This window comes from Scomber japonicus, chromosome 8 (genome assembly GCF_027409825.1).
Source record: "Scomber japonicus isolate fScoJap1 chromosome 8, fScoJap1.pri, whole genome shotgun sequence".
In the NCBI taxonomy this organism is placed as follows: domain Eukaryota; kingdom Metazoa; phylum Chordata; class Actinopteri; order Scombriformes; family Scombridae; genus Scomber; species Scomber japonicus.
The window spans coordinates 34,180,901-34,197,061 of record NC_070585.1 but is presented as its reverse complement, the minus strand read 5'-3'; the positions used below and the strand labels follow the sequence as shown (position 1 = coordinate 34,197,061).

General features: G+C 43.3%; 1 protein-coding gene across 1 annotated transcript in view; it reads right to left on the bottom strand.

The window, feature by feature from the left end:
* Positions 1 to 973: 973 nt before the first annotated feature.
* The window catches only part of arap3 (ArfGAP with RhoGAP domain, ankyrin repeat and PH domain 3), a 24,887-nt gene continuing 9,699 nt past the window's right edge, over positions 974 to 16,161 (bottom strand). The window contains exons 11-34 of the mRNA XM_053323481.1: positions 16,003 to 16,161; positions 13,966 to 14,051; positions 12,175 to 12,357; positions 11,023 to 11,158; positions 10,189 to 10,293; positions 9,928 to 10,087; positions 9,695 to 9,797; positions 9,394 to 9,592; positions 9,243 to 9,309; positions 8,994 to 9,157; positions 8,187 to 8,399; positions 7,546 to 7,651; positions 6,682 to 6,829; positions 6,533 to 6,601; positions 6,145 to 6,219; positions 5,945 to 6,062; positions 5,629 to 5,757; positions 5,397 to 5,533; positions 5,177 to 5,259; positions 3,854 to 3,889; positions 2,277 to 2,340; positions 2,040 to 2,177; positions 1,909 to 1,947; positions 974 to 1,643 (exon numbers count right to left, since the gene is read on the bottom strand). The exon at positions 16,003 to 16,161 is cut by the window's right edge and continues 41 nt beyond it. Coding sequence (XP_053179456.1) covers positions 1,191 to 1,643; positions 1,909 to 1,947; positions 2,040 to 2,177; positions 2,277 to 2,340; positions 3,854 to 3,889; positions 5,177 to 5,259; positions 5,397 to 5,533; positions 5,629 to 5,757; positions 5,945 to 6,062; positions 6,145 to 6,219; positions 6,533 to 6,601; positions 6,682 to 6,829; positions 7,546 to 7,651; positions 8,187 to 8,399; positions 8,994 to 9,157; positions 9,243 to 9,309; positions 9,394 to 9,592; positions 9,695 to 9,797; positions 9,928 to 10,087; positions 10,189 to 10,293; positions 11,023 to 11,158; positions 12,175 to 12,357; positions 13,966 to 14,051; positions 16,003 to 16,161 — 3,170 coding nt within the window. The 3' untranslated portion in view covers positions 974 to 1,190. The remainder of the gene's footprint in view (positions 1,644 to 1,908; positions 1,948 to 2,039; positions 2,178 to 2,276; positions 2,341 to 3,853; positions 3,890 to 5,176; positions 5,260 to 5,396; positions 5,534 to 5,628; positions 5,758 to 5,944; positions 6,063 to 6,144; positions 6,220 to 6,532; positions 6,602 to 6,681; positions 6,830 to 7,545; positions 7,652 to 8,186; positions 8,400 to 8,993; positions 9,158 to 9,242; positions 9,310 to 9,393; positions 9,593 to 9,694; positions 9,798 to 9,927; positions 10,088 to 10,188; positions 10,294 to 11,022; positions 11,159 to 12,174; positions 12,358 to 13,965; positions 14,052 to 16,002) is intronic.

Sequence of the window (16,161 nt, the reverse complement as noted above, 5' to 3'; positions counted from 1 at the left end):
TAAATGACTTTATGATGCTGAACCATTATGACAGTAATTACAGTTACATTTGAATGCTGTAATAATAATTACCCCCCCCCCCCCATTCATAACAACAGTGTGATTACAGTTTATGGTGCTGATTGTTAACAGAGTATAAACTTTATAAACTTTATAAACTTTATAAACGTAGAGTTTCTAGCAGAGCTGTTGTGTTGGATTCACAAAGTCAAATATTTCAGTGCTTTTTAAATCTCAACATTTATATTCAGTTGTTGATATAATTCACATTATTATGGTGACGTTTGCCGAGGCGACAGTATGTGCAGGTGCATTGTGGGTAATGTAGGCAGGATGTGAGTTAAAGAAGCAGCTGATATGTGTGATTGTGAAACACGATGTCATATATTCAGTTAGTACGTTAGAAATAAACATATTTTAACATTTTATGAAACAATATGTTCAGAAGATTTTCCTCCTGAAACACTGAAGCTTTTTTTTTTTGGCATTAACAGAATAAAAAGATATTTCACATGTTGGCACAAAGACCGACTGAGCTGCTGCTCCGTCTTTACGTCCGTCAGCTCTGAGCGAGGCTCCAGGCTCGGAGGCTCGGAGGCTCGGAGGTTCGAGTCCCTCCAGATGTTTTTATCAAATGTTTGTGACAAGCAGAGAATCCTGGATCCTGGTTTTAGTCCTTCTCATCCAGCAGGAGTCAGGAGTCTCTCTCCTGATTGGTCCTCACAGTTTCAGGCTGATAATTGGACCCATAAAACTCTCAGACTCAATATAACATGATAAATATCACAGATGCTCCTGTTTAGACAGTTTAATGATTATATTTCATAGTTTGTACTGATTAAACATCTTCTACATGTGAGGTATGAAGTCTACGTTACTGCTCTTCATCAGCTGTGTTCAGGCCCAAAAAGTCAGATTTTAATGATATGAATTTGTTTTCTGGTTTAATAACCAAAGAGATTTAAAAGTAGTTTCTCATCCTGTTTATTAATGTTGTGTTTTACTCTCTTTGGTCCTGATAGTAATTATTTGTTATTGATCATTTAGAAATATTCTCCATGTAAGAATAAGCTGAGATCAGCTGATCAGCTTTTTAATCATGAATCTAAATCTAATGTGTAATAAATGAGATGCAGACTTTCCTCCTGACTCCAGAACAAACTGATTTTACTCTGCTGTGATAAAACGTCTCAGACATCATACGGCCTCTCCTCCTCTTCCTCCTCCTCCTCCTCTTCCTCCTCAGTCTTCTTGTTGAAAGCAGAGGACAGCTCCAGCAGCAGCAGCTCCTGTGACGGAGTGCAGACTCTCTGCTGCCTCCTGGTGGCTGCAGGCGGCTGCACAGTGTCCGGGTCCGCGGCTCCGTCTGCTCCGCTCGGCTCCGGAGCGTCCGTGGAGCCGGCGACGCTCCGCACCGGGTCGGGCACCGCGGAGAGGTCCGGCCCTGCGGTTTCCACAGGAACGAGTCTGAGCGGCAGGCGGTGCGGGACTTCCTGCGTCTCTGCTGCGCTGCTGGACAGGAAGCTGGTCTCCAGAGATTTGAGGACCTGCAGGCCGAAGTCACCGACCTCCTCGTAGAGCGGCTCAGGGAGGTCCAGAGACTCTGAACGCTCCTCAAACGAGTCCTGCTGGACCTTCATGGGCTGAACACACACACACACACACACACACAGTTAGAGAAACACACACTTCCTCCAGGAAATAAAGATTTAACCACAACAATCTGAGAAAGTGTCACTTTTAATAAACTCCTGAAATGTTCTTAAATGTTGTAAAAGGAGTTTTGGTTCAGTGAGTCAGAACAAACTGATGTTCAGTGTTTTCTTTGTTAGATAAATAAAAACTCTTGTTTAAATAAATGAACTCAACAGGAAGTACAGGTGATCCAACAGGAAGTGAAATACTCACAAAGTACATGGAGAGAGTTCGTCTGTCGTGTAGTTTTCTCTGCAGAGACAAAATAACTGTTATTATAATATTATATTATTATAATATTGTTTATTTTATTATTGTTTAATAATGAATGAACAGAAACGAACCAGCGTCTGATTGGCCGACAGCATGCTGTTGTTGCTCTCGTCTCCTCTGATTGGTACGAGCGGCATCGTGCCGAACTTCTGCTTGGAGAAGTCTGAGGAGGAGTGTCGCCGCAGCACCGGAGCACCGGGGTCATCGTTCTGAAACCAAAACACCTCAGAGACTCAGCACAGTCTGGACCTACGTGATCGCAGAAAGGTGACACGTCTGTTGCCATGGAGACGGCCGCTGTGACTCACCTGAGCTTTGAGGAAGCTGGTGATCCAATCCCAAAGCTCGGCTTCACAGGAGCAGCACAGGAAGCTGAGAGAGAGATTCATCCGCCGTCAGAGAACTACTTCTTCTGTTTAACATCATCCTGCACCTCCATATATATTATATTATATTATATATATATATATATATATATATATATATATATATATATATATATTATATTATATTATATATATATATATATATATATATATATATATATACATACATACTTATTTTATTATCATCATCATCATTCTTGTTCTTATTAGTGCCACGGGTGCTCAGCTCTGAGGCACTCCTCTCCAGCAGTAAAGCTGGAGAGGAGTGCCTCAGGGCGAATTTAACCTTTTTTCACCTTTTTTCGGAGTCACCTAGCTCTCTCATACGTGCACGTAGAAACATGATTCAAACTTCAAAACGGAGGAAAACATGTGCTCTCTCCAAAACACCAAACTGTTTTTACATAACATGTAAACATTTCAAACTATGAGCAGTCAAACGAGGAGTGGAAATCACTTTCTCTTCATAGCGGAAGCAGCAGTTAGCTAGAGTGTGAGAAGCAGTAAAAAATAACCTTAATTTTTTTTTTAACTCGAGCTCACGGCCAAACCGTAAAAAGGAGACAAATAATTTTTTGTCAAAATGTAGACATAGGTGTTGGGATTCATAAAATGTGAAGTTGACAGGCAGGGTCTGCACAAAATTTAAACGAGGGGGCCGAGACCGGCGGCAACACCTGTCTCACTCCCCATTGACTCTAATGTAATCGTCTTATTTTTTCAAAAGAATCTCACTCTGTCTTCACACTGAGCTTACTCGCTCATTTTAAGGAATATCTGAATAAAATAAACACTGTCAGAATCTGCCGGCTTCTGTGTCTCTCACCGTGTTTTCGGTTTTTGGACAGGAGTTACGGTTTTCTCACAGTTTGCAATTGTGCGGGACCTTGTCAGAAGCCAAATTCTTCAGAATTTTGAGAATTTTTTCCAAGCACATTCTCAAATCGCCGTAGCAACCGCAGGGCCTTAGCTGCCCTTAGCAACCGCAGGGCCTTAGCTGCCCTTAGCAACCGCAGGGCCTTAGCTGCCCTTAGCAACCGTAGGGCCTTAGCTGCCCTTAGCAACCGTAAGGCCTTAGCTGCCCTTAGCAACCGTAGGGCCTTAGCTGCCCTTAGCAACCGCAGGGCCTTAGCTGCCCTTAGCAACCGTAGGGCCTTAGCTGCCCTTAGCAACTTAATATTTTCAGGGATGTTAAGTTGAGAATAAAGTACATTCATAAAGAAAAAATAAATCGTGTACTCGGCAGCAGCTCCGTGGCACTCAAATTTCCCTGGAATTTTCTAGTTGTTTTTTATTCTTTCTTATTGCTGCTTGTAGGGATTGTAAACTTCCCTACTGTGGGCATAATAAAGGAATATCTGATCTGATGAGACTGATTCAGAGAGCCAAACAACATTTAAACAACATTTAAATAACATTTATAGTTAAAGTCTGAATGATTCTTCATGAAACGATGGAAACATGAAACATAAAGCAGGTGGAGGGTTAAAGATACTTACAGCTGGTGTTTGTCTGATATCACAGTGAAGCCCCACCTGAAACACAACGGTCATAAAACACTCATCTCACTATCGATCACAAATCAATAAATCTGCAATATTTAACTCCTTCATCTTCTCCTGCTGACATGTGAGTGTGAAGTGCTGCCAAACATTCCCAAATGTTCCCAATTGTTCCCAGATGAGTAGTATTGTTAGGGAACGTGGAACATGAGCTCTGAGCTTCAGTTGTTCTGATTTTCATCTAAAAAGGTGAAAACGTGATTTTTCTTCACATTATTTTCGTTTGGTTTTTATTTTTATTTAAATTCTTTCAACGTTAAAACAAAAACAGAAAATAAACATAGTTCTTGTAATAATCACAGAAAACAAACTGGCAGGAAGTGATCGATCAGCTGATCAGCACATTCCTTCTGTCTGACCTTTGACCTGAAGCTCCTCCTTTAATGATGTCATAGTTCAGACCTTTGACAGGAAGCAGGTTTATTGTTTCCTGTCATAAATCTGCTGATGAAGCAACTTTAAGTTCATAAACTGTTTGATTGATTATCTCTGAGAGCAGATCCTTCATCACTAACCCTAACCATCAGTCTGACCCTAACTCTAACCCTTCCTGTACCTATCAGTCTGACTCTCAGTAAGCTTCCTGTTGTCTGTTCATGAAGCAGAAAGTAGAAATCATTCCAGCTTTACTTCACGTTTGAGTTCAAAATAACCAGAAATGATGAATTATTGTAGTAATGAAAGGACGACTCTTTAACGTCCTGCAGTCTGCTAACGAGCTGCTCACTGAAACCCTTCTCCTTCCATCCATCATTTTTTAAGTTTTCATCATTTTAAAAACTTTTAGATTAGCTTGTGTGTATAAACGTCTCCATGGTCCACGTCTTGCTCCATTCATGAGGAAAAGGACTGTGGGAGGTTTGAGCTCCAGGGTTAGAGGGGACTGAGAGATCCCCCACAGACGCACCACGTATGGGAGGAATGTGTTGTCTGTTGTGTGTGTGTGTGTGTGTGTGTTGGGGGGGGGGGGTTAGGGTTAGGGCTAATTAAGGGAGGAGAGGGCTGGGGGGGGACATCTGGAATAGTCTTCCCTCCACACTAAGGGAATGCTCCACATACTCTTCTTTTAAAAAGGACAACTAAAACATTGGCTCAAATCTATCTAGTGGTCATCTATCTGTGACACAAAGACTGGACTCTATCACATAGCTGTTTCCTGTCTGGATCTGATGTCCTTCTGACTGTATTGTGATGTGTGTGTTACTGTGTGTGTGTATTGTGATGTGTGTGTGTCTCTGTGTGTGTGAGTCTGAGCTTCACCTGGTCGGAGCTTTCAGTTTCCTGCGGATGCCGATGTAGATCTTCATGGACTTCAGAGCCCATTCCTTCTCTGGTTTGATGCTCTGCAGGACGAACAGAATGAGAACGAGCTTCACAGCTGATTCATGTGTAGTTTAGTGTGTTAAAGGCTCACGTAGCTCAGACTGACAGAGAACTGACGTGTCTCTGTGCTTTATAACCCTGACAGATCATTTCATACCTTCTTGTCTTTGAGCAGCAGCAGCTTGTGCTCTTTGATCTGGAACGTTCTCTCCTGGAACTTGTTCCCCTGAAGCAGTTTGGGAGGTTCCTCACGACACCTCAGCAGCCCGATCTTCATGATCTCACTCTTATAGGCTGAGAGACACACAGTCAGTTATTATACGCGTGTGTGTGTGTGTGTGTGTGTGTGTGTGTGTGTGTGTGTGTGTACTCAGGTGTGTGTGACCTACAGGTGAGGATGTTGATGCCCTCTCCTTTAGGAACTCTCTTCACCACCAGGTAAGCTGAGCTCGGGTCGGCCATCTTGCACCACTGCAGCGCCTGCTCCAAGACTTTCTCCTTAGGGTGTAACGGACGCTCTGAACAACAAACCAGGTGAACAGGTGAACAGGTGAACAGGTGAACAGGTGAACAGGTGATCAGGTGAACAGGTGATCAGGTGATCAGGTGAACAGATGATCAGGTGAACAAGTGAACAAGTGATCAGGTGAGCAGGTGATCAGGTGATCAGGTAAACAGCTGATCAGGTGATGTAATGGTACTCACCCAGCTGTCCGTCCTCGATGGCCTCAAACGTCATCCAGACGTCTTTTTCTCCGGCCGGGACGTTCCTCATGTAAAGAACCTGATTGGTCAGCTCCTCAGCACACATGGTGGGAGACACCTGCAGGGGTCAAAGGTCACAGACGGTCACACCTGAGCGTTCACAGGTCACATCAGACACTCAGGTACTGTTTCAGACTTACTTTGAGAGTCATGCAGCAGTCTGGTATCTTCATCTCCAGATAAACCTCGATGATCAGATCACCAGCCTGAGACAGCTGCACACAAATACACCAAGAAATAAACTGATTTACACTTATTAACAGATTACTATTATTTATTAACAGATTATTAACATTAATTATGATTATTAAATGATAATATTATTTACTAAATGAAGTAATTCCAGAAAATGACAAATATAAATATAAATATACTTTATATAAAGTCTACAGTGATGCTGCGTTCAGGGACTCTGGAGCAGTCTGGGAATGTGCACCTCTCTTAAAAGGGTTAGATTCATTTATCATTACTGGTAATTCTCTCTGAGTGTTTAGTATCAGAGTTACTGTCGGTCGTCACACTTCGTACCTGCGTGTCCTTCCAGGTGGTGATGAGACTGATTTCCAGTTCGATCTGAGTCTGATGCTCTTCATCGATCTGAAACAACAAACCAGCTGTTTGGTTTCTCTTTCACAAACACAAAGAAACTGTGTGTCTGCAGTCTGAGTTCTACTCACATCGAAGACGTACAGGTAGTTGTCTATCAGATCCTCCACGATCTTCACCTCGTGCTCTCCTTTCCCGTCGGTCTGGAACAGACTGGGAGCGAACAGCAGGGAAAGGTTCTTGGTGCACATCTGGTTCAGACCGGCACACTTCTGCACTCTGAGAGACAAACAGCACGTTCATGAAGTCCAGACAGTCAGACAGATTCAATCTATGTCATACAAACTGAACCAAGGCTGTAAAGAATCAAACCAACTAATTCAACTGAGAGAGAAAATAGATTTAACTTCACAGATCAGCTGTTCTGACCCGAACCTTAAAGTGTAATACCACTGACGGCCACCAGGTGTCAGTAGACGATCATTTATAAAGTTTTACTACTGTCAATACATTTTTTCAACAAGTCATTTTGGTCTCACTGGTGGCCATTTTGTTCCACAGCTCAGAGACTAAACTCACAATATTTCACTGAGTTTCATTTAAAGTTACTTCATGATGATTCCTGCTCAACTGTACAGCACTCAGCATCAGTTAGTATTATTTTATGCATAAATAATACAGATTATATAAATATAAGTAACGTAAGATGTGATGAAGAGTAAAACCTTCAGGGAGGATTAATGAGAGTTACATTCATCAAAGAAATAAGAGAAAACTAAAATGATTAAAAGGAAGATCAAAGACAGATTAAGATTTCATCAGATAGATTTATGCTGCACAAAGAAAACTTAAATTAGGATCAGTGGGTTGATTATAAAGATATAAAACAAACCTTTTATATCTTTATTATACAGCAGACATTATAGTTTTATTATTCATTATTTTAGTTTGATTCCTGGTTGATGTTGTTCTGCCACACAGGTAACTGTGCTCACCTGTACAGGTGGCTGATCAGAGCCGCCAGAGTCGTCCTGTTGACTCGAGGAAGACTCCGGATGATCTCCTTGTAGCGGTCGAACCTCTGACTCTTCTGAGGGATTTCTGAGGATGGAAACAGGAAACAGGAAATGGGTAAACACACCTGTCTGTAGCTTCTTCATGACACACAGGTCAGGTTTTATATTTACTGAGTTCTGGATCGAGAGGCGGCTCACTGCCAGCTAGAAGTCACCAACACCAAACTAAACTATCTAAACTGAACCCTTGGATTCACAGGTTTACACATCGGGTGGCTTCCTACCATGTGACCACAGGGGGGCGCTGTACATTCCTGTTATTTAGATTAATATTATTTATTTAAAGCTTCATCTTCAGACTGATTCACATTATATTCACTGATTTCATTGTTTTAAAGCAGAAACAGCAGCGAGGGCTCAGTGAGTCTAACTTTAGGTTTTATATCAGTTTATATGAAACAACATCATCAAGCAGAAACCTGTCAGGAAAATAACCTTTAACACTAAAACATGTACTTCAGGAGACGGAGCAGGACTGGGAAACTACAGAGTGGCATAGAACCTCAAAGCTTAAAGAAAGAAAGTTAAATGATTCATGGTCTAGAGGAAAGTGGACTCACTGGCGGCCTCCTGCCACAGCGGGTGCAGGTCTTCCATGAAGATCGGGTCGTCGATCTCTCTGAAGAACCTCTTCAGGACGTCCGTCACGTCTTCGATGAAGTGGTCTCCAATCCGCAGTTTGACGTTTCGAGCGTCTTTACGAAACTCTTCCATCAGCAGCTTGATTCTGGATTTGGCTCCGTTCTTCCTGTAGATCCCCTCGTGGCCCAGACCTGCAGGGACCAGAACCAGAACCCTTATCACACCATCACCATGTACAACAGACTCAACCGGCCATCACTGAATGAGATAAGACATATGCACTGGTTGCAGCTTATTTACTTTAATTATCCATCTTATCTACCTATCTATCTATAGTTTATTTTACCATAAACATCATTTTATCATATCAGACATTCTGCCTGTCTCTGTCCTTCTGTTCCCAAAGTTAATCAATCTTTGGGCAGAAGATCTTTTATGTTTAAAGCAGCAGATTGGATTAATATCAGATCCTTCATGTGTTATCTTTAAGCGTGATCTGTCTTCTGCTCGTTTTCATTGAAGCTGCATCTGTTGTTTCAGTTTCAGTGTTTTTATGGTTGTTTTGTTCTGATGTCGTCATGATGTCACGTTTCTTTCTGTTTGTTTTTTGGTTTCTGTATTTTTATTTATTTATTTATTTATCTTTGTTGTTGTATTGTCTAGTCTATACTTGTATGTCGGGACCTCCTCGAAAACCACATGATGCATCTCAAGGGTTTTATCCAAATAAAGCTGCACATGGATTGGTTTTATATAGATGTGAAGCTGCTCCTCCTCTTCCTCACCGTATTGTGTGATGAAGGCGATGCAGCTGTCCACGATGATGGGGATGTCGTTCCTGCTCAGCTGCTGTTCCCTCAGAGTGTTTCCTTTCCCGCCGGCCGCTCGCTGGATGTCCGAGTACCACAGAGAGAAGTCTGTCCGACCGACGCCCTGCAGGTGCAGAGTCCTGAGGAGACCACAAGGAACCGTGAGGAAGATCAACTCTCTAAACTAAACCAAAACCAAGAGACACTCAGCAGAAAACCTCTCACCGTCCCTTCTCCACTAAAACCAGGATGTCTTTCTTCTCGTGGTTCTCGCTCTCGGAGGCAACAATACCTTCAACACAAACAGACAATCAGTCAGACATCAGCAGGTTTCTGTAGACCAGAACCAGGACCAGGACCAGACCGGGACACGTACTGAGCTCCTGCAGGCGGTTCAGATTGATGATGTCCTCGGCGGCGCCGTCGTGTCGGGGACAGATGAAGAGGTTGGACTTCTGCAGGACGAAGTAAGCCTCCTTCCACTGCTGAGGGTCCAGCATGGCTCGGTACCGCAGCAGACCCACACGCTCAAACTCCCGAGTCAGCAGACAGTGACAGCTGAGCGGCGTCGCAGCCTGGCAGAGACAACAGTCAGTACACATCACATACAACACACACAACACACACACAACACACAACACACATCACACATCACACTGGTAGATCAGAGTTCAGACCTTCCCGATAGCTTTGGTCCAGCTGTGCAGAGCGTCGGCCGTCTCCAAACCAAACTGATAAAGTTTCTCTGACGTCAGATACATTTCAAACGTGTAACGAAACCTGAGAAGGAGGAGAAGAAGAAGTTCAGCAGCTGTTTCATCTTCAGACAGAAAAGGAAGAAGAAGAAGAAGAAGAAGAAGAAGAAGAAGAAGAAGAAGAGGAGGAGGAGGAGGAGGAGGAAGGTGCTGACCTGTCGATGAAGCCGTTGTTGCTGTTATTGGATGAATCCGGTCGGCTGATTCCTAAACACACGATGTCTTTAACGCTGATCTGCATGCAGGGATCAGCTGATCGGTCCGACTCGTAGAACAGCAGAGACTGATCCACAGAACACCAGAACTTCTGGAAGTCTGACACACAGATTATACATGATAGATTATAAATGACCTTTAAACCTTCAAAGGAGTCATCTTTGTCATTTTCCTAATCTCTTTTCCTCCTCCTCTCTTACCGTCTCGTGTTTTTCTCGACAGTGTTCCTCTGTTGACACAGTTGGACTTGTAGAGATAACCGGAGTGCAGGACGGACTGCATGATCTCATCATACACACCTGGATCTGAGGAATGACACACACACACACACACACACACACACACACACACACACAGTGATCAGTTTGTGAATGTTTCTGCTCACTGAAGCAAACTGTAACAAAATAAAAGCCTCCCTGCAGGAACACAGCTGATAAAACACACACACACACACACACACACACACACACACACACACACACCCCTCTAACATTCACTCTGCTGTAGATGTCGCTGTAGATGTAGATGACAGTAGATGACAGTAGGTGACAGTAGGTGACAGTAGGTGACAGTAGATGACAGTAGGTGACAGTAGGTGACAGTAGATGACAGTAGATGACAGTAGATGACAGTAGATGACAGTAGGTGACAGTAGATGACAGTAGATGACAGTAGGTGACAGTAGGTGACAGTAGATGACAGTAGAGGACAGTAGGTGACAGTAGGTGACAGTAGGTGACAGTAGATGACAGTAGGTGACAGTAGGTGACAGTAGGTGACAGTAGGTGACAGTAGGTGACAGTAGATCACAGTAGATGACAGTAGATGACAGTAGGTGATGGTAGATGACAGTAGATGACAGTAGATGACAGTAGATGACAGTAGATGACAGTAGGTGACAGTAGATGACAGTAGATCACAGTAGGTGACAGTAGGTGACAGTAGGTGACAGTAGGTGACAGTAGATCACAGTAGATGACAGTAGGTGACAGTAGGTGACAGTAGGTGATAGTAGGTGACAGTAGATCACTGACCTGATGCGGTGCAGTGATCCAGCGGGTGATCCGGTAGGCAGCCGTTGGAGTCGTTGAGGCGAGCTGTTTCTGCCTCCGAGAAAATCTGAGTGACGGTTTTCAGAAGAGTCTGTTCAGAGACGGCCGAGCACAGAACCTGCAGACAAAGACACAGGTTATTCTATTATTATTTTATTATTATATTATTATTACTAAGTTTATTTGACAATGATTCTACTAAAGTTTTTATTTCTATTTTATTGTCATAATTGAACTTCCTGTCACTTTGTTTCCTCTTTTCCTTCCTAAAGCTGAGAAAGAGAAAGAAGGAGGTGGTGTGTGTATGTGTGTATGTGTGTGTGTGTGTGTGTGTGTGTGTATGTGTGTGTGTGTGTGTGTGTGTGGGGGGGGGGGGGGGGGTAATGCAGTATGTTTTTTGGTTGGGGGGTTAAAGTGTTAAAGTGTCTCTGAGCCTCCAGCTGCTTTTATGTTTCCTTTCTGATGTTTTTGTCTCAAACTACATTCAGGTCACTTTGAGCCGTCAGCTGATGCCCCGATGCATTCTGGGAAACTCTGCAGCTTTTCAGCTAAAGTCAAAAAAATGAAAACACAGAGATCTGATCTGGTGTTGGGTTTAATAACAGAGATGAGAAACTGAGATATGAGGAGATAAACGCTGAGTCAGCAGCTTATTAAACTCATTGTGAGAATTATAAACAGCAGAGCAGCAGAATAAAGATCTGATTCACTCTGACTGATGTTCACATGAAAGCTGACCCGAGGTCAGAGGTCAGAGGTCAGAGAGGCCTGAAACGCTGGCAGCTACTGAAGCGTTTACAGACTCACTTTGTTTGGTCAGCATCAAACACATGGGCCCACAGCCTCCTCTACGGCCGGGTCGCTCTGTTATAACAGGACTAGCTCTGATGTTTTAGCAGCTGAAATGTTTCTGTTAGATAGGAATGAAAATTAAATATAAACATAGAATACTTCCCATAATTTAGTGTTCAATAAAAAGAACCTGCCAAAAATACATCTTTACTATTCCAAATGTATGAATGCATTTAGATCTTTCCACTGGTCTCTATTTGAATTTGTTTTGAAATATGTTCAACTACTTGTGTAATATTATGTATTATTTATAATATTAGTATGTACTGTGTGTAGACTCACCTTGAGCAGCTCCTCCTGGTGGTTGAATGCAGGGTGGGGGAGGCGATATCGCCCCTCTCTGTATTTCTGAGTGATGAACTCTCGCCGCTGCTCAGCAGACGCATCACAATCCATCTCCTCTGACACTGACATCCGAGCCGCCCAGAAGTCGTTGGCCCGGTCGTTCCCCAACATGATGAAGAGCTGACACACAAACAAACAAACAAACAAGCACACACACACACACACACACACACACACAAACAACCATCCAACCAACCAACCATCCAGCCAAACAACCATCCAACCAACCATCCAGCCAACCATCCATCCAAACAACCATCCAACCAACCAACCATCCAGCCAAACAACCATCCAACCAACCATCCAACCAACCAACCAACCAACCATCCAAACAACCAACCATCCAACCAACCATCCAGCCAACCATCCATCCAAACAACCATCCAACCAACCAACCATCCAGCCAAACAACCATCCAACCAACCATCCAACCAACCAACCAACCAACCATCCAAACAACCAACCAACCAACCAACCAACCAACCAACCATCCAAACAACCAACCAACCAACCAACCATCCAACCAACCATCCAACCAACCAACCAACCAACCATCCAAACAACCATCCAACCAACCATCCAACCAACCATCCAACCAACCAACCATCCAAACAACCAACCAACCAACCAACCACCCATACAACCATACAACCAACCAACCAACCAACCAACCATCCAAACAACCAACCAACCATCCAGCCAACCATCCAACCAACCACCCATCCAAACCACCAATCATCCAACCAACCATCCAACCATCCAACCAACCACCCATCCAAACCACCAATCATCCAACCAACCAACCAACCATCCAACCAACCAACCATCCAACCATCCAAACCACCAACCATCCAACCAACCAACCATCCAACCATCCAACCATCCAAACCACCAACCATCCAACCAACCAACCATCCAACCATCCAACCATCCAAACAACCATCCAACCAACAAAACATACAACCATCCAAACAACCATCCAACCACCCATCCATCCAAACAACCAACCAACCAACCAACCACCCATACAACCAACCAACCATCCATCCAAACAACCATCCAACCAACCATCCAACCAACCAACCAACCACCCATACAACCATCCAACCAACCACCCATCCAAACCACCAATCATCCAACCATCCAACCAACCACCCATCCAAACCACCAATCATCCAACCAACCATCCAACCAACCACCCATCCAAACCACCAATCATCCAACCAACCAACCATCCAACCACCCATACAACCATCCAAACCACCAATCATCCAACCAACCAACCAACCAACCAACCAACCAACCATCCATACCACCCATACAAACAAAAAGACAAACATAAAGAAGTCTGAGATGATTACAGTTTCAAACACAGAAGTGAAACAACTTAGCATCACAAGTCCTTCATATGTTTCAAAGAAGTATATATAGTATAGTATAAATAGTATAATATAGTATATATAGTATAGTATAAATAGTATAATATAGTATATATAGTATAGTATAAATAGTATAATATAGTATATATAGTATAGTATAAATAGTATAATATAGTATATATAGTATAGTATATATAGTATAATATAGTATATATAGTATAGTATAAATAGTATAATATAGTATATATAGTATAGTATATATAGTATAATATAGTATAGTATAGTATAAGTACTACTTCTAGTGACTCACTCAGATTTATTTGTACAAATTGAAAGTTTCTGGTCTCACCTGGACGATCTCGTTGCTCCAAACGCTCGTGTCCAGTTTCAGACTCTGAACTTTAGAAACCATCGTCCCCAGACCTCTGTGCTGCCCTGCGCACACACACACACACACACACACACACACACACACACACACACACACACACACCACACACACTTTAAATCTACATGTATTATATTGATCCATGAGTTTGTTTTGTTTCACTGCTCTGAATGATATGTGCTGAAGATAGAATCACTTTGATTGATTATTGCTGAGATCAATATAATTATTGACAGCAGACTGAATATGTGTGTAAGTGGACTTTAACTGTACAGCATTATTTTATCCTCACAGGTTCAGACTAACTTTTAAACTGAACTTTTACTGTTCGTGGTATTTCTACTCTCAGCCAATCACAGCAGACCCTTTAACTGTATGATGTCATCCATTGCAACACAGTTAGCCCCGCCTCCTCTCAGCCAATCACAGCAGACCCTATAACTGTATGATGTCATCCATAGCAACACAGTTAGCCCCGCCTCCACTCAGCAGCTTTTCTTCGAATTCTGAACACAACACAAAACCATGCAGACAGACTGACTGCAGGCTTCAGGTGACACACACACACACACACACACACCTGGCTGATGACACACAATGACACACACATACACACACACTCCCAAAATGCAGCTGAACCAGTACAGTGACCGTGGTTCATGTCTCTGCAGGTGTTCACAGAGACACAGCAGTAAAAGTTACTCAGTGTTTCACCTCGTGGATCTTTCATGTTTCTAATGTTCAAACAGAACAAATCACAAAACTTCACATCACTGAAAACACCAGTGAAATATTTATTCTAGCTTTCTCCCTTTGGTCTCAGTCCATGAGCTTATTGAGGCCATTGCACCCACTGAGGTCACATTTATCATTTAGAAGTGAGAAATGAAAGGCAGCTGCAGCTACAGGACATGTGTTCCCTTTGTTCACCTCTAATCTATTCAAGCAGAATGACAGAGTTTAATCGATCAGCCATAAAAACCCAGAGGACATATAAACCATGTGCTGCTGCCTTCATGATCTACCTACAGTCTGTTTCTAACTGCTCCTCAGATCTTCTTCAGTTTGTCTAAACGTCTCTTCTCTCACAGCTGCTGAACACTGACATCATCAAGCCACTCTTAATAAACAAGAACAATCTCAAGACTTCACCTGTCACAGTCTGTTCTGCTGGTAACTTTCCATTCACCACACCCCTGCTCTACTCCTGCTGATCAGCCACACCCACCTCATCAGTTAACTCTGTTCACCTGGACTTCATCAGTAATCACCTGGACTCTCAGCTGCAGCTCATCTGTAATCAAGCCTGTATATATACACTCTTGTTGTCCACTCACTCGTTGCCAGATTGTCTTTTGCATTTGCTTCATGGCAGACCTTCCAGCACTAATTCATGGACTGATTCTCTGGTTTCGACCCTGCCTGCTTTTGACCTCCTCTCTTCGTGTCTTCCCCGGTCAACACACCAGCCTTCTGTCCCCGACCCCGAGGGTTAGGGTTAGACCCGTGGCTGAGTGGCGTCCTCCGGCTTCGATCCTGTCAGGAGAGCCCAGAACTTCCAGCCTGGTCAACCTCATGTCCATGAGTGCTACTGGCATGATCTTACCTGCTGCCAACTCTGTCTTCAGTAACCCTGAGCTCTGCCTGTTGCCCTACACATTCTGTCTATACCTGTTCAGTTACCTTGAGGACTGTAATAAACATCATTTAAAACAGCTCACTAGTGTTCTGTGCTGCAGCTGGGTCCTATCACCAGTAAGCAAATATAGACCCATATCAAACCTTCCCTGATTGATTAGAGCTGTTTGATTAGTAGCTTCGTAGAAGTCAGAGCTGGATTCATTAGTTGTTGAGCCTCGTTACACTTTGATTGTCCACTGAATGGATCAATCAGCTGACAGAAAATCAACATGTCTGATACTTCATTAATCAGTTATGTAATTTTTTTGCTTGTCCAGTTTCTCACTGGGACCAGAACTAAAGTCCGGTTCCTCGTACCTGCACAGTTCTTGCAGATGACCACACACAGGTTGATGGAGGCCCAGTCGGGGTTCAGGGCCTTGCAGTCAGCACACATCCTGTTGGAGCGGTTGGACCAGATCTTCTCGGCCACCTCGTAGTCCGACAGCGTCTCCGCGATGGACTCCTGCAGCGCCT